Source organism: Excalfactoria chinensis, chromosome 7 (assembly GCF_039878825.1).
Source record: "Excalfactoria chinensis isolate bCotChi1 chromosome 7, bCotChi1.hap2, whole genome shotgun sequence".
In the NCBI taxonomy this organism is placed as follows: Eukaryota; Metazoa; Chordata; class Aves; order Galliformes; family Phasianidae; genus Excalfactoria; species Excalfactoria chinensis.
In genome coordinates this window covers 246609-271638 of record NC_092831.1, presented here as the reverse complement: position 1 = coordinate 271638, position 25030 = coordinate 246609, and the positions used below count along the sequence as shown (strand labels likewise).

At 48.8% G+C, this 25030-nt stretch overlaps 2 protein-coding genes across 4 annotated transcripts in view; both read left to right on the top strand.

The window, feature by feature from the left end:
- Positions 1 to 3526: 3526 nt before the first annotated feature.
- DAPL1 (death associated protein like 1) lies at positions 3527 to 8869 on the top strand. The gene is made up of 4 exons (XM_072342296.1): positions 3527 to 3923; positions 5940 to 6027; positions 7098 to 7146; positions 8585 to 8869. Exons 1-4 carry the CDS (start codon positions 3866 to 3868, stop codon positions 8702 to 8704), a joined length of 315 nt encoding a protein of 104 aa, XP_072198397.1. The 5' UTR covers positions 3527 to 3865; the 3' UTR covers positions 8705 to 8869.
- An 11001-nt stretch (positions 8870 to 19870) lies between these two features.
- The window catches only part of TANC1 (tetratricopeptide repeat, ankyrin repeat and coiled-coil containing 1), a 57662-nt gene continuing 52502 nt past the window's right edge, over positions 19871 to 25030 (top strand). For 2 of the 3 annotated variants that reach the window (XM_072342510.1, XM_072342509.1), the window contains exon 1: positions 19871 to 19978. The gene's annotated coding sequence lies outside the window, so the exon portion shown is untranslated. The remainder of the gene's footprint in view (positions 19979 to 25030) is intronic. The other variant, XM_072342511.1, reaches the window with a different exon arrangement.

Sequence of the window (25030 nt, the reverse complement as noted above, 5' to 3'; positions counted from 1 at the left end):
AACATTTCTACCTTCTTGCTTTCAGAGCGCATAGTCTCCAGTTTGCCTGCACTTCCCTTGGATTTATTTACGATCCAACTCACTGATGATGCTGGTAACTTTCCTCACGCTGTAGAGTCTGTTGACTTCATATTGTTCTTAGTGTTTGTTCCCTGTCCTAGCAAATTTCTTCTGTTTTCAGTGTCTGTAAGTGCCCAGCTGTGTTGGTGCAATGATGACAGGTAATGTAAGCGGAACTGCTCCAATTAAATTCACTTTTCCTTACTTGGTTGGGGGCTACTTGTGTCCCCTAGCTGTACTAGGGGAAAGAAACGAAGGGGTGAACAGCCCAGCAGAAGAAATGAGTTGGGTCTTAACCTGTTACACGGCCAAGCAACTCCCCATTGACTGCAGTGTGACGTGTGACCGCGGGACAGCACTGTGCAGGTGGTGCCTTTCCTTTCCTGGACTTCAGTTTTCTCCTTTTAAGGTAGGAAAGAGTTTCCATTTAATTCAGTTTGAGTTTGTTTCTGGTAAGAACAGTTTGGTCATTGTTCTTGCTCCATAGTCCGAACTGCCTTCAGAGTCCTGCAGAGCTCTGCTGCAAAGATGAATGCAAATCAGTGTTGATCATCTGGTACCCCTGTAACTCACTGAGCCTAATGCATTGATTTGGTGCCGCGTTGTCCCACGGTGCTTTAAATTAGCGCTGGATAATGAAAAACGGTCTGACAGGATCACAATCTGCTCTGATCTGCTCGGGATCTGCTGACATCTCTGAATCATTTTTACCTCTGTCTGAGCCTTTGATCAGGATGAAAAGCAGCAAGATGTGGGCGGGCACCCAGCTGGGATCTCCTGTGATGTGCTGGATATATTTTGTTCTTATTTTGTTCTGGTCATTTTCTTTGGCTCGTAATGGCCTCATTATGTATGTGTTTTCACACTCTGTCTTGGTGCTACACTGATTACAGTCACCTCCACGGTGTGTTTGTTGGTTAAGTTCCCTTTGTGTGTGGTTTCAAACCGAATGCATGAAAGTGGGGAAAACAGGGCAGTGTAATCTCACTGCTCACCTTCAGGGCGCAGGCCTGTGTTGGGCCAGTCAAAGGGCCAGGAGCAGAACGGGAAGGCAGGAGCTTTTAAAATGCACTGCGTGCACCGTGTTACATTCAGACTGATATTCTGGTGAGCAAATAAAAGTTAACTCTTCAAAACACCAATGTTCTTAGGGCAGGGTGATGTTAATCTGAAAGCTAAAAAGTTAAATAGTAATAGCACCCTGGGAAACGTCGTTCTTTATTTCCATCTTCCTAATAATTAAATTATAAGGTTTCGTTCTTCTTTCGGCACATTTATCAGGATCAGAGAGTTAAATCGCTTACGATTAGAACAGCCTGAGATGTTGAGTCTTGCAGTGCAGCAGCACTGTGCTCGTCCTTCTCCTAAGGAAGTTCTGCAGAGGGCAATTAAAAGCAGCACTGACCTCAGTGAAGCAATTTTGCTCACTAAATGCTGAACAATGGGAGAGAAGGGCTGAAGGGGACGTGTCTGTAATTCCCTGTCCTGGGTAGAAGTGCCCGCTGTGAGCATCAGGAGTCAGCCATCCACACGTGTTTGTGGCTCTGGCTGTCAGACCCGACCTGTACCCTTGCTGCCGCACACCTGCTCTGCTCAGCTGGCAATGTGGGTTGGCCAGCAGCTCGCCCAGCCTCACACGAGTACTGCTGGAGCACTGCAGGAGCACTGCTGGTGCACTGCTGGAGCACTGCTGGTGCACTGCTGGAGCACTGCAGGAGCACTGCTGGAGCACTGCCTTCTGAAATCTCTCCTATGTGCTCAAACAGACTCAGCTAACTGCACAGAACAGAACGTGCACAGAAAATGTTTAAAGTCTCCATGTATTTTTTTGCAGACCTGGCTGTGATGCATTTTTCTTTGCTTCAATGATTACCTGCTAAAGCCAAGGGGCTTTAAAAGAGTGCACAAGATACGCAGGCAGTTCTGCTAACAGTTCTGACCGTAACTCAGTTTGGTGCAATAGCTCAGAGGCTGCCATGCAAGGAGCGCTGTCTGGCCATAGGGACAAAGGTAGTGAGATGGAGGTTTCTCTTAAGCAAAAGGCATGGAAATGCCCCAGTGACGGGCAGGGCTGTAAGCCGTGCCGTCTGGGCAGTCCGTACTACAGGAAGGAATGAACAGCTGGGGAAGTTTTTTCCAGCTTGCCCGCCCTGCCGGTCCGTGCGTGCTGGAATCCTCCGCTCCGTGACCGCCATCTAGAGGCAGCTCGTCCACGCGCGGTCACTTTTCCAACACCGAAACCCTCCTGCGTTGCGGTGGGGGCAGAGCAGAGCTGTCACTTCGCAGCCGACACGCCGACGAGTCCCGCATGAAGACGCGCTTTCCCGACACTCGCGCATCCCTTGGCCCGGCCGCACGCCGAGTCCAGGCGAGCAGCACTGCGCGCACATGGCTGACCGCCTCGTGCCCTCTGCTGGCCGCCCGCTCTAATTGCAGACGTTGTCTCCTCCCGAGCAGCGGACACCGATACCGATGCTGGGGAGACGCAGGTGAGCGGGCAGACACGAGACCCCTTGGCACTGCCTTCAGCCTGTCGGTGCTGACAGCATTTTGGATGGAGGCAGAGGGACCTTCAGGCCGCTGAGCTGTGTGGGATGTTGGGCAGGCGGAGCAGAAGGAAATGCTGCTGCTCCCCGTGGGCATCAGTGCAGCCCACAGAAGTGCTGCTGGTGGTGCCTTGAATCCTGTCGCTGCACCCTGCGTCAGAGAGCAAAGCCTGCACACGCTGTGATGAGGCCGCATCGCTGCCCTCTGTGTGCAGTCGCTGAAGCCATGGCTCTGCGTATCTGAGATTGTCTGTGTGCTGCAAACATGTTCTGCTCTGTGCCACAACAATTAGCTGGTTTAGACACTGCGAAATCAAATGTAGAAGAAAAAATCACGTTCATATTGTGAGTTATTGGAGGCTGCCTTGTCCTTGCATTTCCTAAATTAAAAATAGGAGACAGAGTGTAGGGAAGAGGAGGGGAATTGGGAGGGGAAGATTTAAGTAGAAAAGAAATAGAAGAAAGCAGCGGGGATTTACAGCATGACAGCATTTGTCCGTTGGTGGAGGGCGGCTGCTTGATGGGATGTTTAGAGACGAAAAGGTTAAAGGACTCCTGGTCTGCAACAAACACGTTTGGTATTTCAGCTCCGTGAATTCAGCTCCCTGTGAGGCAGGAAATGCTTGGAAATACGGCAGTTTCCTCCCTAGAAGAGCAGCGTGCCTTGCAGAGATATTTCAGTCAGTAGTAGCGCATGCGGCTGCCAGCAAGTGTTTGAAATGGATGGTGAGATTTTTGATTGGGGAAAGGAGTTATTTAAGATAAGACGGTGTGAAGCAGAGCCGGCAGAAGGAGGTCTCGGCACTGTTTGTCCCGTCACCAGCATCAGTTCGCGGCTCACTCCTCGGCCGCAGAAGGCAATATATTTCCCAGTAGCTCCTGTCTGTCCCGGCAGCTGCTCCCGCAGCCCCGCAGGGCGCTCTCAGCCCCGCGCTCTCTCTGTGGAGGCATCAGAACAGACGGAACGCGCTGCCCCTCAGTAACAGCAGCCAGAGCGTTGGGTGCTCATTAAGAAGCAGCGTCGGTTGCAATTAACGACGAACATTATGTAAAGCGCCACGTGACGAACCTGCTCGCACCGCCCCGACGGAACCGCCCCGCGGAGCCGCCGCAGCCGGTGCGTGAACGCGGGCAGCTCGCTGTGCTGTGGGCGCCGCAAGTGGCGGCACGTGGTTCTATCGCCCATTGGTCGCTGCGTGCTGGGACGCGCTGCTCAATTACAGCAGCACAGCGCCCGACGCGCCTCTCCTCGCCCGGCCATGGCGCGCAGGACGCGAGTAGCGCCGCTCCCGCCGGTGGGCGGACGAGCTCCCTCAGGTACGGGCCGGGTTCCCTCGCTCAGGTACGGGCCGGGTTCCCTCGCTCAGGTGCGGGCCGGGTTCCCTCGCTCAGGTACGGGCCGGGTTCCCTCGCTCAGGTACGGGCCGGGTTCGCTCGCTCAGGTACGGGCCGGTTCCGTGCCTCTCCTGCTGTCCGCGTTGGGTCCCGCCGTGCTCCCGAGGGCCGCCCCTCCCGCCCGCGTCGCTCCCCTGAGGCTCCGTGCAGCGCGACGGGCCGGGGCGCGTTGTCGGAATCCTTTCCTGCCGCTCCTGCTCCGGCAGGTTCCGCTCTCGGCTCTCGGCGTTCCGGCCGCTGCGCTCGGATGGCGGCCCCGGGTCACCTGCCGAGTTCCGCTGCCGCTGGTTTTCCTCCTCTTTCCTTGGGAGTCGTGCTGCTCGTTCATTCGGAAGCTGGCGAGGACTCGGGGCGCTTGGCTGAACTCAGCCGTTCCGTTGCGCGGCCCGCAGGCGCTCGCTTAGAACCCTGCGAGCTGAACGCCGTACGAAACTTGTGGCGTCTCTCGGCCGCTAACTCTGAAGCAGGCGGCGCTTTCCCCGCCGGGCTTCGCTCCGCACGGAGCCTCGTTGTCCGCCTGCCCGCAGCGGGGAGCGCCGGCTGGGCGCTGCGCTCGGTGCCCGGCAGGCGGCCGCGCCGCGGGGCTCGCGCCCATCCAGCGAGCTGCAGACGTGCGAGCGCACCGCGCCGAGCTGCAGAGCAGACATGGCTGAGACCGGGCTTATCGCCGGACACGGGTAACAAAGCCCCAACCCGAACTGCCCTTGACGCGGACAGGGATGTTTCCCCACGTGGGAGCTTGAGGGCGGTTAGAATCCTGCTGCTCTTTACTACAAGGTAACGGAACGCGGCTGACGCTTCCACTTCAGGGCCGTCTCGTTTTGCAGTGATTGATTGCCAAAATAACGCTGTTCCAGGTCTGTAACGTTTGCCGCTGTGAGATCGGTAGGCTGCTTATTTACTGCCGGCACAGTTAACGGCGAGTAAGCGGTGCTAGAAAGGACAGCCAAGCTACTGTAGGACTGCTGCAGGCACGGCTGAGGAGCTGCCTCTAAGCCTAAACCTGAATCCAGGAAATGCAAGAGGAGAGTCAGATTTGATAGAGAGCAGCTGTTACTTGGGCAGATGTGTGTGGTAAAGGAAGGGGGAGAGGGGGGGGAAAGCACAATAAAAATAACTTTCTTGTGCTGTTTAGCAAAGTATTTATTGAAACTTTTCTGTCCCCTGTTCCACTCCCTCCCCCTTCAAGGCTTCTTCAGGGTTTTCAGAAAACTCTGGTTCGCTAATCTGTGATCATAATGGGAACCTTGATGTTTTATGGAGCAGCTTGTTCAAAGCAAGCAGGATGCTTCCCGAGTTTGTTCGTTCTTATGTTGGCAGGTTTCAAACTGGAAGCAACTTTGTGAACGGGAAGATGTTTCAGATGGTTTGTGTGTTCTTTGTTCAGAGCTGAAGAATCTGACAAGCTTCAGAGCTTACATTGTTACTGTTGGATCATCTGTACTTTAACTAGTGCTAATTGGTTTTGTGATTGGCAGGTATCTTAACGAAGCATAATTAAAGTTGTGAGAACACAAGTGTTAGATGCACTGGTTCTTACCTGCATTATATCATGGACCCTTTCTTGCTGTTTCAAAACTGGAATGTTTGGAGTTGTGGATTTTTTTCTTTCTTGTACTTAAAATGGAATCTCTTCCGTCTGCGATTGATTGTTCCATAAGTTTACAGTGCTGGGGTATATAAGTTCCAGTGACCTCCCTGACTTCCTGATTACAGCACCTGGAAGCTGATTGGAGTACGCTGTGACAGCATTTTATTCTCTTTTGGTGGATCTCTTTGGTTTGCTTCATGTTACGCCTGTGTACATATAAGTGAAGTAAAAATAGAGTGAAGTTGTGAAAGAAATTATTTTCTTAACAGTTATCTGTGGTGTATTATTTTGTCTTCTCTGTCCAGCATGCAGTTCTATCTATGATGTTACGTATTTTCTTCTTGCAGCCAAAGCTGGAGGCGTGAAAGCATCTAAAAAGCAAGAAGCCATAACTGCTGGGAGAAATACCAAACCCACGGGAAAAGACAAGACAAGGTAGAATCACAGGGTTGGAAAGGACCTGTAAGATCATCTAGTCCAACCGCCCTCCCTTTACCATACCTGCAGAAAACCCCTAACCCAGATCTCCTAGCTCCGTATCCAGATGCCTCTTGAACACTGCCAGGGATGGTGACTCCACCACCTTCCTGGGCAGCCATTTCAGTGCCTGACCACTCCCTGAGAGAAAAGGTTCCTTCTTATGTCCAGTCTAAACCTCTTCTGATACAACTTGTGACCATTTCCTCGGGTCCTGTTTGTTGCCTGGCAGAAGAGGCCAAGCCCCTCCTCATCACAACATCCCTTCAGGAAACTGTAGAGTGCAATGAGCCTCCACTTCTCCAGGCTGAACAATCCCAGCTCCCTGAGCTGTTCCTCGTAAGACTTGTGCTCCAGACCCCTCACCAGTTTTGTTGCCCTTCTCTGGACATATTCCAGGGCCTTGATGTCTTTCTTGTAGTGAGGAGCCCAAAACTGAACACAGGTACTGTGCCTGCAGGGCTCAGACTCCTGCCCTGGCACTAAAGGTCATAGGCAGTGGGCTGAAGGTTGAAAAATAGGCAACCATTTGATTCTGTCAAGTTTAATACTTAAATTAATCTGTGCAATTTATAAATAAAAAGGCAAGTTGGGGGCAATTTTGTGCTTCTCCAACCACCCAGTCCAGAGCATGAATGCTGTTTTAAAATTAAAATGAAGAATTAAAATGAAGAGATTAAAATGAAGAAGATGGAATTCAGACCCACAAGGTCTGACTTGCCAGTACTACACTTGTGTGGAATTACTCCATGGTGCATTACAAAGCCTCTTCTTGAAGTACTTAAGGATTTTTATATATAGGTTTTTCTTTATATATATACATATATATATAAAGGAAAAGTAACAATGTTGGTTTGCCATTTCTCTATTCTGAGATGACACTTCCCTTGTCATACTCTTGTATTCTTTAATGCGGTTAAGGGATTTAGCTCCAAAGCCTGAATTTCTATTACAAGATACTTTGCATTCAGAGGTCTGGAAAACAGTTGCCAGTGTTTTTGCAAGGTATTTTTTTTCTTTCTTTGCAGTGTTGCCAGTATTTCAAACATTCATCACATGGATGTCATGCTGCGCAAAGTAAGTAGGCCTGGAAGAACAAGATGTGTGTTTGTCAGGACCTCTCTGTGAAGCTAAAGATTGAGTATCAGAAAGTGAATTTCCCATAATTGCTGTTGCCTGAAGTTTGTAGATCTGTCACCTACTGCCAGGTGTTCCTGAGATGATCTGTTATGCCAGAGGTGTGTGACTAACATGTAACTCGTTGCCTTCTCTTTTCTGCCATCTGATTCCACTCCTATTTAACATTAAATAAGTAGACATGGAATTGCTGTGTGCATCCCTCATGGAAAGATACTGTGAGATATCGAGATATGTGAGTGTTGGTTTTTTTAAGTGGTACGTTGATTTTGAATTTATTGAAATGTGGGGAAGAAATAGCAGTGACATAGTAAGATGTTCTGGCTTGTAACCCCAGCTCTGCCAAAAAGAAAACCTGCAGTCTTTGGCATCACCCAGCTAGAGAAATAGCTTTAGCTTCTCTGAAGAGTCAACTTGGCAAAGAGAAGAGAGGGCTTAGAAAGGCAGTGAGTAATGTTGATGAGAAGAGCACAGATGATAAGCTAATGTGAAATTACTGCAAGTCATTGAGACAACAGGTCCGGAATATTCCACTGTTGATCTGTATGCAGTTATGTCACCTGAGGCCTGATGGTCATTATCTCCATTTCTCCGTTGGAAATAGTGTGAGGTTATACTGGATTCTGTGTCACAAATCTATTGATGGACCCTTCTATTCATTATTATGGCTCTGTCATTAGCTATGATCCAGTATCTCTTGCTAGGTTGTTGATGCAGAGTCTTACACTTATGCATTGCAAAAGCTGGTTTAACAAGCAGCTTTTTAATTTGCATGCTAATCAGAAGATCTGATCTCATCTATTTTTCATACATATGTGATCTTTAGACTGTGAAACATACAAGGACTTCCTCATCTGTAGAGCTTGGTTTAAAAAAACCAAACAAAACATATCAGTCGTATTGCAGCATGAGCCTTTCATCAACAGATGGGATCAAAGCTTTGCTATGTAGATCTTGAAATTCGGCTTAAACCTATTTGTTAAGGTGAATAGTTATCCTGTTTTTCTTCTCCTTCCTATCTTTTCTGCTCTTATCTAGCACTTTCTTCTGCTGGTTACAGCATAAAGCTTCCTCAAAAGCTTAGAAAATAACAATTAAATGCTACAGTGATGGTTGTTTGAATCAGAAAGTAAGAATTTGAAGCAACCTACTGTTAACTCTGGGATACATTTTTTTTTCCTCTGGTTTCTGTACCTGTTTATAGGCCAGAAATTATTAAATGTGCAGTCACTGAGTCTAGAGATGTTGATCCCTTGAACTTTATAGATTCAGGTTTTATGATGCTTTCTAAACAGCTTTCGTAGGATCAAGCTTAGGAAGTGAACGGTGGAAGAGTTGTATTTCATTACAACTTCTTTTCCCCATTTTAATGTTGCAGATGAACCACAATATCCCTGCAGCAGCGTTACAAGTTGCTCACCAAAAGCCACTGCCTTCCTTGGAGAAGTTCATGCTGCCTAAAAGAATTTATATCATTCAACAGCCACGGAAATGTTGAGATGTGCCTTAAAAAAAACAACAAACCAACAAAAAACAAATCCAATGCAAAGCCCACCATGTTCACATTGAAGCAAATTTCTATTCTAAATAGCATGTAGCACATTGGTAAAAGGATCAAAAGCTTGGGTGCCTTGTTATCTTACTGAATTCCTGTTGGTGACAATAAAATACTTTATAAGAGAGTTACTTGGGTTGCATTAAAATATCATGGCTTTGTCTGATCTGATCTTACTGCTGTTCAGTAGCTGCTCGGTGCTGAGATGTCCAGCAGCCTCACCTGCCCTGTGAGTTGTCGCTGAAGTTCTGGAACCCACCCATCCTCTTTTCAGCAATATTTTCTGTTATGCTTTGTTAATGTAGTGATAGCAAAGCTGAAGTGAATGTCATCCTAAGGAAATGCTTCTTAAAAGTCAGGCTGCCTAACGTGTTGATCTTTTTGGTATTGTTTTAGTGATATATGCTGAGGGGCTCCATGCTGATTGTTTTGTTTGAAGTTCATTGCTAACTTAGGAAACTTCAGAAGGAATTATCCTTAAGCCTTGCCTGCTCACACTGCCAGCAGAGACAATAAAATAGTCCAAGTCCTGCAGACAATAACTATCATCTGCAGCTGGTTAGTTGGGCAGCTCAGCCTTTTACTGCTTTGGATTTAGTTCTGCTGTGATCTTTTCTTTAAGGTAGCAATTGCAGATAAATATGCCACTAAAATTACAGTGCAGCAGTCCAAATAGACTTCCTCAGTTCATTGGTTGTACTAAATGTAAGGCAGGTGCCAGCTGTAACTCACAGCTTGTGGAGTAAGAAACCCTGGCAACTGATCTGTCTCACTTCCTGCTTCTGCCAGAAACGTCCCCTGTGCCTTTACTGCAAGTAGCCTTTCCTGTTTTCTGGCTTTGCAGTGAACCTGGAAGTGCACAGAGAACAAACTCTTCTGCTGAAGTGCTTTATGATTAAGAATGTCCCTTTTCAACCAAATCAGTCCTTTACTGCTGTATTTTTACAAGTGCTTTTTTTTGTTTTGTTTTTTTCCTTAAATTATTTCCATTATTAAGGTGTTCTACTTCTAGGAGAATTCTTAATAGGGACAAAACAGCTTTACAAAGATGTATTTCAAACTTGTAATAGATTCAACTTAGTTTTCCATCCTGCTATGAGTAATCAGTTTTGCCTTCTGTTTTAGGTAGTTTTATCTAGATCTAGTCTTCATACGTTATCTTGCTGTGATTACTTAATCATCAACTACAGCTAAATCCAGAGTGTAAGGAACAAATGAAGGTGGTTTGCTGGAAGTGATGGAAGCCTTACAGATGCCTGTTTTCAGGCTTCTTCAAAAGTATGGCAAATGATGCAGACCCTTGACAAGCATGGCATGGCTTCAAGAAACACTTCCTTCTGTTGAGCTTCCTGGTGAAAACAACATTGGTTAATATGCTGTTATTTTTTGCCTGTAGAATTCAAAATGGCTTGGAGATGGGAGTGGATGAAGCCAAGTGGCAATGGAAACCAGAGGATTCTATAAATGCTGGTTGGTTTTAAGGCCTTCAAAATATTCTTAAATTTGGTAGTGTCATGCATTCTGTTTGAGTGCTTAAAGCATGTTTTCCTGGACAGGGATGAATTTCCTGAGCAAGGATGAGCCTCTACCTCTTAGCACCTGATACTCACAGCTTGCGTGGTACTTGACAGAGCTACTTGAATCTGGAAGTGTGAAACTTCAGCTATTCTGGAATGAATTCCTGTGCTGTTCAGTGTACAGACTTAGATCTGAACTGATAGTCCACTATTTCTGACTTTTGTGCAAGGTCATGCAGCAGGTGAGATGATGAAGAAGATGGGTCTAATGTGGAAACATAAAACAAAAGGGAGCTGTAACAAAAGACTGTTTAAAACATCTCTTCCTTCCAAGATGCACTTATTCAGTCTGTTCCTCTCCAAACAGTACACACACATTTGCCAATATTCATCCCCAGTAACATTTCCTTGATGTGCAAAACCGCTTCACCTTCAGAGGCAGAGGAAAGTGTATTTCTGGATTGTGACAATTCCTTGGACTAACCAGTGTTGTCTGCAGTACTGTGTGCATAGCTCCTAAAGCAGGTTCACAGCCTTTTGTTTTGGAACTGTCCTTGATAACTGTGGTTTCAGTGTAGTCATAACACCAAGTTGGCAGGAAGCGTTGATCTGCCTGGGGATGGGAAGGCCCTACAGAGGGATCTGGTCATCTGGGCTGAGGCTGTTGGGGTGAAGTTCAACAAGTCCAAGGGCTGCGTCCTGCTCTTTGGCCGCAGTAACCCCAGGCAGTGCTGCAGGTGTGGGGCAGAGCGGCTGGGAAGCTGTGTGGCAGAGATGGACCTGGGGGTGTTGGTCGATGCTTGGCTGAACATGAGCCAGCAGCGTGCCCAGGTTGCAAAGAAGGCCCATGGCATCCTGGCTTGTATCAGAAATAGTGCAGGCAGCAGGAGCAGGGAAGTACTGTGTTTGAGTGCTGTGTTCAGCTTTGGACCCTTTGCTGCAAGAAAGACATTGAGGCCCTGGAGTGTGTTCAGAGAAGGGCAATGAAGCTGGTGATGTATTGGGTCGCAGGCCTTGTGAGGAGCAGCTGGGGAAGCTGGGATTGTTCAGTATGGAGAAGAGGAGGCTCAGGGGTGACCTTATCACTCTCTACAATAGCCTGAAGGGAGGTTGTGGTGAGGTGGTGGCTGGCCTCTTCTCCCATGTTACAGTAACAGGGCTCAGGCTGTGCCAGAGGAGGTTCAGGTTGGATGACTGGAAGTACTACTCTCAGAGAGGAATGGGCTGGAATGGGCTGCCCAGGGAGGTGGTGGAGTTTCCAACCCTGGAGGTGTTCAAGAAACAGACAGATGTTGCACTGAGGGATGTGGTTTAGTGGGAAGTGTTGGTGATATGTGGATGGTTGGGCTGGATGATCTTGGAGGTCTTTTCCAACATTCAGCGTTCAGCTGACTGCGTTATGGAACCAGGCTTGGATTTGGCAATTGTTTCCAGTCTTTTCCAGCTACTGCACACTGTAAGGTGTTTTGGCTTCCCTTTTTATTAGTCACTGTTTCCACTTTCTTTGACAAAACCATGGAGAGAATGATTCAGTCTTACAGTGAACGTCTTTATTCTTTTTGTCAGCCTTGGCTGCAGGCACAGTGCTGTGTGCTATTCTGCTCTTGTTGGATTCTGATGGGAAGCTTCCAGGTAGTGTTCTGCCAGGCAAATTTCTGTTAACTTCTTTTGTAACCGATTACCAATTTTAAGTTCATTGAAGAGATGGACAAAATTGTGAAGTCTGAATATTTCCTCCCTTCCAGCTTTCCTGGTTTGCTGAGGCTCAGGATACAGAGCAGGTTTAGCAACTGTACACAAGAATTTCGGAAGCCTCAGTAGTTACGAGCACACCGCTTCTGCCACAAGAGGTAGCAATGTCTGCATCTTAACGCAGGCTCAGCCAGCTAAGCCAGCTCCTGGGGATGGCTTATAGTGTAGGAGAACAGATATTTAGCCTGCAAGTAAATAAATAAATAAATAAAAATGCTGGAATAGTTTCAAAGAAGAATAAAAGATTAATTTCTGAAATCATCATTTGCAGTTTTACAGAGGACACTAGAAGTTGTAGAGATACAAGGGGTGGAACAGTTGCCAAATGTTTCCTTTTCCTCCCTTCCTTCTCAGTGCTCATAGCTGTAGGGGATTAGACCAAGGCATAGAACAAGGAATGCAGGAAAGTGCACGGTGTGTTTTTATTAGGCACGTTTGCATAGATAGTCAGCATTTGCTGCTTTTATAGGTGCTTTCATGCCGTACTTTTACATACAGTTACTTCGGAGCCGATCTGTGAACTGGGCAGTGTTTGGACACTGGATACATGGTTTCACATCCCAGTGTGGAAAGGGATGGTGGTTCTGAAGCTGACTTCTTTTACTTCAGAAGTTACTGTTATGTAAAGGAATAGCTGGAGATTTCCGGAGCTGTTATAAAGAATTTGTATTTATATCACATATCGTAGCCATCATTCCAATTGTAAAACGTGCAATAAATGTGTACTGGAATAGAGCAGTCACTAAAATGAATGATGACTTTAAACTTTAATCCAACCTACTTCTGCTGCTCATAACTTTCTGAAATTCCTTCTAGCTTAAATCTTCCATATTTGGTATGGAGGTTGGTTTTTTATTTTATTTATTTATTTTTTTAATGAGTTGGAGCAAACTGTGAGCTGCCTTTCAGCTCCCCGAGCCTCAACTATTCAATCTCTGTATGTTACTGTCAGGAAACATCAAACACGGTGGAAAGCAAGAATATATATATTACGAAAGAAAAAGAGCTGAAGTGCATCATTTCAGACTTGGTTTGTTCTGTGGATCTCAGCCTTAAAACATGTAAACTCAAGAAGCTAAATTTAGAGTCAGATGATTTTGTTGGGGATGTTTAAGGATGTAATTTTCTCAGTGCATATGCATCCAAATTCTGTGCAGAAGTTTGTTGAAGTTTCTGAAGACAGCACTCTGTTACGGATTGCTTTCCAGTTACGTTTTGTTCCTGCCTCAGACTTTAGCAAGGCCCACATTAGGTGGTTGTTATCTGTAATATTAATGATTTTTAACTGAATTAAACCGGCAAATGGTAAAAGTTTTTAAACTGTCACAAATGTATTTGCCGTGATGCATTTGTGACTTCTTTAAGTTAACCCATGGATGGCTTGATCTGTGCGCTCACATTCCCACGCAGCAAAATGGGGCGGAAGGACAGCAGTAGTGGAATGTTCCAAAGCTCTGGGACAGGAGGGAATGCAGCACTGATCTCAAGGGAAGAAGTATGATTTTGTTATGTAGGAAATGACACCTAATACTTCAAAAATGCCAAGGATGTAACAACAATGACAACAAAATCAATGAATTGAAAAGCTGGAAGCACTGGAAACACTCCAAGTCACTAAGTCTCATTTTTATTGTCTGAGTATTTTTGTGCACAAGGAACGGGGAACTTCCCACTCATTCTCGGTAACTGCCTTTAAGCTGCTGAAGTTCAAAGAAGGCTGTAGGAAATTCTGAATGAACAGGAGTTCTCGTGTGTGTAGGGTTTTGCCTTGTGGTTTCTTGCATTTCAAGCAGAAAGCTGCTCGAAGTGCACTAACATTTTTACCCTAAGGTTGTTGTTGTTGGGTTGTTTTGTTGTTGTTTATTTGCTGAATCACATTGCTGAGGTTGTTTCCTGTAACCAAGAGTACCTTTTAAAATACTCATTGCTGTTAAGCTCCCATAAAAAATTCCCCATCATTAGTTAGTTCTATTACTGCAAAAAGTAAAGCAGAATGTTATGAGTGTTATTTTTACAACTTGTGGCCCATCACGTCTCACATACCAGCTGTTCTGTAGGAGTTCAGAGCTGTGACCATGACACAGTTTTCCAGGGGGAGCAAGGCTGTAATCCAAATTCTGCTTCTTCTGCAAATACAAGTGCTGCTTTAGGGACTGTGTAGACTTTATTACTTGCCAGCAGTACCAGCACCTGTAATGCACCGGTCAGCTCTCCTATTTTCTTACTTCTCCTGTAGCTGTCTCAGTCCATGGAATCATGGATTACTTGCATGTGTACACATTGGAGGAGATGCATGCTAGGTTTTGTTCCTTGTGCTGCATGTTTGCAATTGGCTGTCACTGAGCAGTGCCTCTGTGTGTGTGCTCATGGGTCACACCTGCACAGATGAATAACGACGCTTATCTTCTCCCATCCAGAGTTTACTACCCATCTCTTACTGCTTTTCTGATTCAGTGGAGCAACAGAAACGATGCCATCTCCTGTACTGCCTCCAGACAATCTTGCAAAGGTTAAACAAGGGGTTAACACTTATCTGAAGATCTGCAGATGAAATAGAAAACCTGTTAGGTAACTTTGCTGATGCACACAGTGATCACAGAAGTCTGAAAGAGGTATTGCTTATAACTTGATATTAAGCTTCACTCTTTTTGCCTGTAAAGCCCTGTGACCAACTTCTAGCCTGGCTTCATGAGAAAAAGGGTGTACATATAATTGCTGTGTGCATCCCTATGTGTTCCCCTTCCCAGAATAGCTTTAGAACAGGTTAGTTCATTTCAAGTCTAACTGGAGGCTGTGGGCCTGAAATAGGTGGCCAAGATGAAACTACCTCCTACTAGTCTCCCACTGCACAAAAGGCAGCAGCACAGACAGAAGCCGCTGAGACATCAGGTAGCTGAGTGCTGGGTGAACATCATGAGCATCTTTTACATACAAAAACCTTGAATTGGTATTTAACCTAAATATTTGCAGATGCACAAAGCTTCTGAATATAAAGTGCTGTTGTTATTCTACTAGCTAGAGGATAAATTACTTTCTAAAATTCATTAAATCAATTTTTTACAAAATTATTATTTTGCATGAGACTCAGACTGACAGGATAAAAGCAGCAAAGTTGAAAGGGAGCTCTTAACATTTAGGGTGATAAGAAGGTTAAGATGGGCCCAAATTAATGTAAGCAGTAGCAAAGCTGAGCGGAAAAAGAAGCTTGATTTTTGAGTTCCTCCTCATCCCTAACATTACAAGGGAACACCGTTGCCATTATATTTCTCCTCTGTCTGAAGTTCTCCAGAACAAGTCTCTAAGACTGCTAGAATCTTGCATGATGAAGTGGGGCTATGAGGACAGCCTGTATTGCACTTCCATGGTGAGGGTTTGGTGATGGGAGGCTGCAGGGGGGCCTCTATGAGGAGTCCAGAAGCTGCTGTGTGCTGAATCAGAGCCAGCTTTTAATGGAGGCTGCTGCTGCCAGGGCTGAGCCAGAGGGTGGTGCTGGCTGCCCCTATGCAAGAGCACATGGAAGGAAGAGGAAAAACTGCTAGAAGGCCTAAAGGATGGGACTGGTGCTATGGAGCTGTGCTGGAGCAGATCTTGCAGGATGGCACTGTGGTACAGAGCTGGGCTGGAGTGCTGCAGCCTGTGGGAAACCCACTTGGAATCAGCTCAGGAAGGACAACGTCTATGGGAGGAACCACACATGGAGCAGGCAGAGAGAGACCACAGAGAGACAACGGAGATACGGAGCACTTTGGACTGACTGTAGCCTGTTCACCTGCACTGCACAGGGAGAGGAGGTAAGAGGATGAATGGAAGGAAGGTGCTTTTAGTTTTCACTGCTCTAGTCTGCTGTCTGTCTACAGCTAATAAATGACATTCAGCTCTCTGTGCTGCCTATCTTTTGCTCATGCTTGTTCTTGGTGAGGGATCTCCCTGTCCTTATCTCAGTCCTTGAAGTTCTTCTTATTGTGTCTTCTCCCTTGTTCTGTTGAGGAGTGAGAGCAGTGTGGCTGACTGAGCTCCTATCGGTATGAAACCAGTGCAGGGCCACAGCTTCTGTGGGAAAGAACAGAGGAGCCAAAGACTTTCAGTGGCTGAAAGTAGACAAATTATGTGGAAATTAACTGAAGAAATGTGTAGAAGGCAGAAAGGGCAGAACAGCAGAAGCAGAAAACCAGATGTGTGCTGAATTCTTCCCAAGAAAAAGCTAATGATGGGAGCAGAAATCCATGGCACTGTGATCAAAAGTGTTGTTCTGCTGCGGCAGATAGGGAAATGTTGAGATCAGTTAGAATTGTCCCAGTTTTGAGCTGTCCTGTGAACAGGAGGACCTAAAGCCAACTTCGATTTCAAGTATTCTATTTGCGTGTATGGAGAAGGAGAGAGCAAGCACTGGACCTGACTCAGAGTGTGCCTCACAGCAGCAGTGTTATAGCTCTGTTTTTCCGTATCAGGTTTCAAAGCCAAAATCATAAAAGGCTGCCAGAGCTGAGACGTTTCCTCTGAGAGAATTCTTCTCTTTCTGGACGTGGCCTCACTGCCAAAGAGGGAGGCCAAAGGGAAGAGGTTCCCTGCAGTAAGAGGCAGAAGCTGTGGCCTGAGCTGCCTTTTGTTCTGGGACAGGTCTCCAGCTCCTGAGCTGCTGGAGTCAAAATGAAGGAAGTGGTAGGCAGTGAAGCACTGCTGCTGTGCCCCCAGGAGCCTTCACCTCCGTGTTGTTCAGTCTCTGTGATACCATACAAGGCGATCGTGCCAGATGTTCTGGTGAGGATGCCCTTATCTGTGTCAGCCTGAGCACACACGTGGGTCCTCTCTTGTGCCCCTCACAGACACACTGAAAGATGCTGCATGAAATGCATGCACAGCATAGAAAATGTTCTAGAATACACTGGCATTGTAGTAATGATTTGGCAGTTGAATTCAGATTTAGATTTTTGTGATGAATTAAACATGAACGTAAATCATAGTTTGCTCAGCAAACTGTTTCAGTTATTTATACATTGTTTTGTATTGTCCCTACATTTTCCTTTTTTTGGTGTGAGGAAGATTAATCTTTTCTGTAATTGCATGACACTGTGTTGTAGAGTGATACATAGTGATGCTGAGTGGGTTGGACGGGACGCAGGGAATGGCTGAAGCATTGGGAGCTTGGGATGGAAAATGCTTGAGTTTGGGAGAAAAAAGCGCATCATGTTCTGCTGGCATATCAAGGTGCTGCTCGTGGTGGCACGCAGACCGCCACTGCTAAACCTGTCTGCACCTATAAAAAGCATCACTTCAAAGCCATTAATGTGAGGTGCTTTCAATGTTCTAGTAGCTAACTGGAGATAATGCTCTGTAGTGGTTACCTTGATGCAGCCCATCGGGGTTACCACAGCTGCACCAGAGTAAAAATATCTGTACATCGTTTCCAGTAGGATTCAGCACCAACAGAGAAGTTAGAACTCACTACTTGTGGTCCAACAATCCTCCCTGCTCTCACAATTAAGAGATCTTAATTTCAGCATGAAAAGCCAGCTAGTGTGACTACTGAGCTGCTCCGATCCACTGATCCCATGGGTTACGTGGAGATCTCATCTCCAGGTACATTCTCTATGTGGTGTTTGGTTCAGGATGTCATATTTCAGAAACATGAGGTGGGTGCTGAGATTTTGAAGTAGAATTCTGCAATTGTGAAATGAGAGATTGCCAAGTAACAGCTAAAGTTACTAAAGTTAAAGTAACAACTAAAAACCTGACGAACGCAGCTGGGTTATTTATAGACTGAAGCTCTGAGGGCACTTGATGGAGGGTTAGAAGCAGACACCTGACATTGCCTTCAGCCATCTGTATGTCCTTCAGGCCAGGAGCCTGACTGCTGTGACACATCTGTCATCAAACACAGCCTGGTTCAGTGCTGCAGTTGTCAAACAGCTGCATTGAGATGAAGTGAAGACCCCTTTCACCTTAATGTGCTGATCTGAAGAAGGGGCAGCTCAGGAGCAGGTACGCACCGTGTCCCTGCCCAGGAGGGTAAGGAACATGCAAGGGACACAGCACTGATTCCATTCCCTGTGCACATCTGCTGAAGGCTTTGTCAACATGCAGCAGGAATAAGAGACACAAAACCCAACTGTGTTTTAAATGAATACGATCCTGAAGTTGCATCACTGCCCATTATCTGCATAAAAATACAGCACAAGTATTTCATTGCTTGACAGAGAAAACATATCTTAATGCTTTTATACAAAGGACTCGATATTCATTTTAACCAGTATTGCTGTATTCTTTAGTTACTGATCTCTGAATGAAAATAAGGCTTAAAAAAATAGAGACATTTTCCAGTGATCACAGGAGATGAAGAAGTTACATAGAAGTACAGCTCGGTGGGAAGGGGCTTCCAGCAGCCACCCAGCTGTGACCCAGCTCCTGGGCAGCAGCAGGAGGCGCAGCAGTTAGCTGGCTGGGGGCACCAGGCACGGCTCTTGGCCACCTCACTTCAGTCTGGCCTTCCCCTGGCACAGCAACGCGCTGCACCCTACCGTGATGATCTGCTGTACGTGTGTTCGTGACGAAAGGAGCCCTGTGCAAGTGGGGCGGTTCACCGCATCATCTGATGAAAGTGTGCGAGAAACAGAAAGCAAGTTCTCAGACCGCAAGGTCAAACCTCAGAAATCAGAAAATGCCCGAGTTTAAGGTCCATCCACACCGTTAAAAAAGCTTTTCACGCCTAGTTCTCCCGCTACAGCGACATTCCGTAGCTGAATTCCCCGTCGTCTGAGGAATGGAACAAGGCTCTGACAGCAGCACCGGATGCCTTCAGACCGCTTTGCGGCAGCCTCTGTGCTCCGATTTTCCCGCACCTTGGCAATTGGGACGCAGCTCGCAGCAGGTCGCAGCAGATCGCAGCAGGTCGCAGCAGGTCGCAGCAGATCGCAGCAGCTCTTCCTGTCCCAGCGCTGCTTCTGTTGCTTCTCCGCGCTCTCAGCCCGCGCTGCCGATCCCCGGCTCGGGGCGCTCCGTGCCGCCCGTGGCCACGGCAGCCACAAACCCGGCGGGGCACGGCGCGGCGGTGTGAGAACGCCCTTCGTAGCGGCACTAAACGTCGGTCTGCGGGCTTCTTCCTGTCGTTCTTACTTCTATTGCACCAACTGTTCTTTGCGCATCTTGTCAGCCGTGACGCGCTCCTTTTCAGGCCGCACGCACGAAGGCTGCGCTGCGTCAGGTGCGACCGCGGTGGTCACGGCTCGGGCCGGGCTGTGTGTCGGGAGCAGAACTCCCCAGTCCCGAGCCGCGTTCGTGCTGCCAGCGCTCCGAACCCAGCCGAGCGCTCCGGAAAGCTGTAACAGAATGCGAGACAGACGACCGAGCATCAACGCCGCGCGCCCGAACTACGCCTGGGAGGCAGTAGGCCGCTCAGACCCTGCCCAGCCGGAGACCGCCCGAAGGTCGCAGCTGTGAGAGGCCCCTCGTGCACAGCACGGCACGGCTCGGCACGGCAATGCACGGCACGGCTCGGCAATGCACGGCTCAGCTCGGCAATGCACGGCTCGGCACGGCAATGCACGGCACGGCAATGCACGGCTCGGCACGGCTCGGCTCGGCAATGCACGGCACAGCACGGCAATGCACGGCACAGCACGGCTCGGCACGGCAATGCACGGCACAGCACGGCACAGCACGGCAATGCACGGCTCGGCAATGTACGGCTCGGCACAGCACGACTCGGCTCGGCACCGCCCCTCCCCACCGCCTGCCGGCAGCGCGCGCCGCGGGGCCGTCCCGGCGGGGCCGTGCTGAGGCGGAAGGCGGCCCGCCCCGCCCTGCGGAGCCGCTCCCGCGGAGGGCGGCCGTGGGGTGCGGGGCGGGGACTGCCGCCTCCCGCTCGCGCTGAGCTCATCCCGCCGCCTGCCCGCCTGGCGCCGGCCCGGGCCGCGCAGCCCCCGGGCGAGCAGAGCCGTGCCCGGCGGCGGAGGTAAGAGCGGCCGCTCCCCCCTCGGTGACGGTCCGCGCGGGGCCGGGCGCGGCGCGAGCACAAGTTCGTGTCCGGGCGGGGCGGCCCGAGCCGGGCGGGGAGCCGCGAGGTGAGGCGAGGCCGGGCCTGGTTGTCGCTCGGCCGCGGCTTCCGCCCGCCCCGCTCGGCGCGGTTCCGTTCCTTGGCGGCTGGGAGGGAAAGTGCCGGAAAAGTTGGTTCCTCCGCTGTTAGTTTTGCCGATAGCGGAGCGGGAAGGAGCGGGGCGGCTGCGGGCGGCGCTGCGGCCGGTCGGTGAACTGCCGGTGACAGCCGGAGTTGCGCGGCGGGGCCGGACGGCGGCTGTGGGGGCGGGGAGTGCGGGCGGGTTGGGCTTCGAACGGCCGGATCGCGGGCAGCGCCGCTCGCGCTCCGGAGTCCGCTGTGAAGCCCTCGGGCTGCCCGGCGCTCAGCTGAAGGGCCGCCCCGCCCGAGCCCCGCAGCGCGTTTGTGGGACGGAGGGCGGTCCGGGCCCTCGGCGCTCGCTTTCGGTAACGGCTGTAACGAGGGCCCCGCTCCGCGCAGGTGTGTCCCGGACTCACGCCGTTCGGCCCCGCCGGCCGCGCGCCGCCCTCCTCCAGTCCCCGCTGCGGCGGCGCGGGGCGGTGCTTCGCGGTGAGTCGGGCCGGCCTGCGGGGTACCCGGCGGGCGCTGCTGTGCCGTCGGACGGGCGGAGCCGGGTGTGCTGCGGGCCGCTGGGTGCCAGCGAGGGGCGGCGATGTGCGGTTGGGGTGTCGGCCTCCCTGGGCCGCTCCGGGACCGCTCGGCCCACATTCGTCGTTCGCAGGAATCCCGTGTGAGCGCCCATTTCTGCTGGCTGCCGCCTGAAGAAAACATCCCGATGGTTATTTAATTAAAAAGACCGGGAAATAAGGGAAATCAGTGCAATATCGCACATCCTGCAGAACTTCCTCCCGCTGTGGTTTGATACGCAGCTGCCAAAAGCTTCCCTCTCCTGTTTGTTCTGGTCTGGTGGTGAAGCGATGGGAAAATAGCACCGTGGCGTTAAATAAGGCTGGTGAACAGAGAAAGCGTGAACACAGTTCCTGTGTGCCATTCCGGTGTGGAGTGTGCAGGGCTGTGCTGACACGGGCAGGCCGAGATGCTGGCTGTCCTGCTGTCTCAGTGCAGCTAACCACTGGAATGTCCAAGTGGCGATAAATGATATCTGCTATAGAGCCAAAACATATTTGGTTCTCGGCCAAAGTGCTTGGCTTCCCACAGCAGCCCTTAGGAAAAAGGCATTTGGTGTGTCAGACCACAGGCCTGGAGTTGATGCCATAGCAACTCTGTGGTCTGAGCACACACTTCTGGAGACAGCTAAGCGATCTTCACAGAATTACTCTGTTTTTCTTTAGCTGAACTTTGTATTGTCATCAGGATTCAGTCTCTCTGTGAAGATGAAGGATGGATCGGCAGGGTTTCAGACTGCTGTGTCTGAGGGCATCGTGCTCTGCTGGCTGTTGTAATGACGCTGATGGACGTAGCTGTAAGTTTGGATGTATAATTGCAGCTTTACCCGTGAAGGTTTCCTGTAGAGCTGCTGCTCTAACAAAGTATGGGTATTTCAGCCTCTCCTAGAAGCCAGATTGCCGTGCCCTGCCGGAAACAGGGAGGGCTCAGCTCTGGGTTCCACATCTGGAAGCTCTGAGGGCTGTGTCAGCACCGCCTGCGCCGTGTGGGGGCTGCGCAGTTTATTTATCACAAGGCTGCTGCAGGAAAAAGCAAAAATGCACAGTTTGTGTATAGGAGGCGGTGCTGATGGAAAACTGCAGTGAGAATAGTAGGAAAAGCACATTGAAGCATGTGGAGGGGGACAGTGAGCTAGTTGCTCATTAATGGAAAATATCTGGTGTGTTATCTGATACCGTCTGATGCCGTCTCTTATTCTTGTAAAGTGCATTACTGACTGTGACTGATCAAAACCTGTAATATGCAGTATGTTTAGCAGGTGAGGATGTCAGCATGCTGACCAGCGGTGCTTGTCCACGTCTAAACACACCGTGGGGATCTTGCTGTGCTGGCTGCTCTGTGTTTGGCCTCCCTGTGTATGTGGATAATAGAAGTGGAACGGCTCCAACTTTAGAATGTCCTGTTTCTCTAATACTGTTTAGGGCTTTTTGTTTCCTCCCCCCCACTCCCTGAGAGGAGGCCTACTGAGCCATAGGCTCCATCTGTAGGGCACTTTGGAACTGGAACATTACGGTTTGCATTACTTTAATAGGCTGAGCGCTTGGCCTTCCTGTGTGATGTGTGGAGGTGCTCCTGTGCCAAACTAGTGTTTGTAAGAGAGGAAGCAGAAGGCCAAGTCGTGCCAAGTCCCTGTTACAGGTTTTTCTCTGCTGCTAGGAGAGTAACTGACTGGGAGCAGCTGCTGGAAGGTTTTATTTCTGTGGTAGTGGCATCTCCAAGTTTTATTTCATTTCTTTTGTTATGTCTTCTCCATCCGGATTAATAGTCCCTAGCTGGGATGTGGGTGATGTGCTCTGCACTGTGGCTGGGCTCTTCACAGTGCCTGGTGCATGGCAGGCCACTGCTGCAGGGCTCAGCGAGCAGTTTGCTTTGCTGCACACACTACAGTGCCTTCAGCTCCAGATTCTAACACAGCCTAAAGCACAGATCAGCTCAGCAGTGTCAGTATCTAACTTCTTTGCATTGATGTTAGCAGAAATTCAGATGTCTCTGAGGTCAAGTCAAGCGCTCCTACGTGCATCGTGGTGTTGAAGTTGGCCGCAGTGCTCAGCAAGTCATTGTGTACATCTGCTCTGCATTTCATTTCTCTTTTTTAATTTGATCTAGAGTGAGGATGAGATTAAATGTTCAGTTACATCTGGAGAGGTATGAAATTGGAAAGCTGAGTGCAGCTTCTGGCTCTGGTTACCATAAATACCCTTAGCACAGAAGTACCAAGCTACAGATACATGTTTTAAATCTTTCTGTGTGGTTTTCGTCAGCCTCCTAAGCTTCGTGGTGCTGTATTAAAGTTAGGACTTGTGCATTATCAGTAGATGTGGATTGCCATGTTTTAGATCTGTAAAACACGGTAGTATTAGAAGATTATCTGCAGCCTGCAGAGCTGTTGCAGTCGCGCTTTGCCTGCAGTAGCTTGTCCTCTGATTAGCAGTCAAAATAGTGCTCAAATTCAACTTGATTTTTTATTTTCTTTTAAGATTGTGCATCCTATTGCAGCAAGGCAGGAATTAAGGTACCAAAGAACAGTGCCAGGTGGGCGGGAGAGCAGGGCTGGAGCAGAGACCTGCATGCGGGCACCTGGAGCCCTGCAGTGCGTGGGGACACGGCTGAGAGCAGCAGAACTGGTGTAGAATCTCCTTCTCTTCGGGGTGTTTCCTCCTGTTCCCTTCTAGCTGCGTATTCTCCCTGTCTTGCTCAGGCACACTTAAGAATTTGCATGTTTGTAACCAAATCGGAAGACTTCACTAGCAGTCTTTCAGGCTTGACCTGAGCTGCTGTTGTGATTATTCCTCCAATGCAGATAGCAAGGCATTCTTGGTTGTGTTGAGAAGCCTTGGCTTGTTGTTGAACTTCTGACTACTGCTTGTAAAGGCTGTTTGTTTTCACGTGTGTTCATACAGTTGGCAGGTGTCACTAATCACAGCTCGGTATGGCTGGAAGGGACCCCTCAGCCCCAGCCCTGCTGCTGGCTGGCTGCTGCCCAGCTCAGGGTGCCCAGGGCCCATCCGCAGCCTGGGGCACCGCAGCTCAGGGCAGCAGTGCTGGGGCCTCACTGCCTGCCAGGTATAGAATTTCCTCCTCACTCTGACCTAAATCTCCCCTCCTTTAGTTAAAGACACTCCCCTTGTCCTGTCACGATCTGCCCATATACAAGATTGATTTCCCTCCTGTTCATAAGCTCCCCTCAAGTACTGGAAGGCCGCAGTGCTCATGTTATCTGTATCTAGCAGCATTCTAGGTGCTAGAAATGTGCAGGGTGGCAAGGTGAGTGTCTGCTGCTTGTTTACTGCATGTTTCATGTATTTGGTGATTAATAGTTCTAAAAATGGATGTGCCTGTTGAATGGCTGCTGCGCTGTGTCCAGGTTGTGTGTATTGCCTGATTTGCGCTTTTTGAGGAGGAGTGTGAGGGGTGTTAATTAACAGCAGCAACAAAAAAGGTAAATTAAGACTTCATCTGAGTCCTGGTTAAATTTAGATCCGTCAGGAGAGAAGCTGCAACTTGTTAGCAGCACAGGAAACGCCCTGACAGAAGTGTTTGATGTGTGTAACTGTGAGCAGCAGCTCCATGGCTGCAGTTGGGCTGGAGGAGCTGTTTGGCTCACAGCACTTCGCTTCTTTGAATACTGTCTGAGCTTCTGCTGGAACTTTGCTGCCATGTACTTAATTGTATTTATGTGTTCATTATTAAATATCTGTGATGTGTCAGAAGCTGGTAGTTATGAGCCAGGTTTGGAGCTGCTGCGCTCGGAACAGCAGGGGTGTCTTAATTACTGGAACAGATAGAGACTGGGTTAAATATCCATCAAACGAGCTTTGTTTGATCTGGGAAAATGCGAGAATTTGGGTAAAGATTGCTTCTCTTTCTGTGAGTCAAGGAAGGCCGTCCATTTCCTTCTTTAATAACTGTCCTTTTCTTTGGATTTCCATCTCTGCCCGGGCTGTAACAAGTTAGGATTTGAACAGTATAAACATAAGGGCAGAAGTAGAATAACAACCTTTGACTTCTGAAATTTAAGTGAGAGAAGCTGCTGGAGAGTCTGATTGTGGACAGTCCTTTTGTTTTGATGTGTTTGGTCTGTTTCTTCTTTTGGACAGTGATGACAAAACAAAATATTCCTAGTGCAGCTCTGGAGGGGACTGTTCTGCGGTTTGCATCAGAAATGCCTGCGAGTTGAATTGATCGTTAATGTGCTTCAAGGGCTGGGCTGTGCTGGGCTGGATTCCCACTGAGGTCAGAAAGGGGTGTTTTTTTGCTTTAATAGGGACAGAGTTTCTGGATTTTTCTGCAATATTTGTCAGAAACTGAAAATACCAAGAAAAA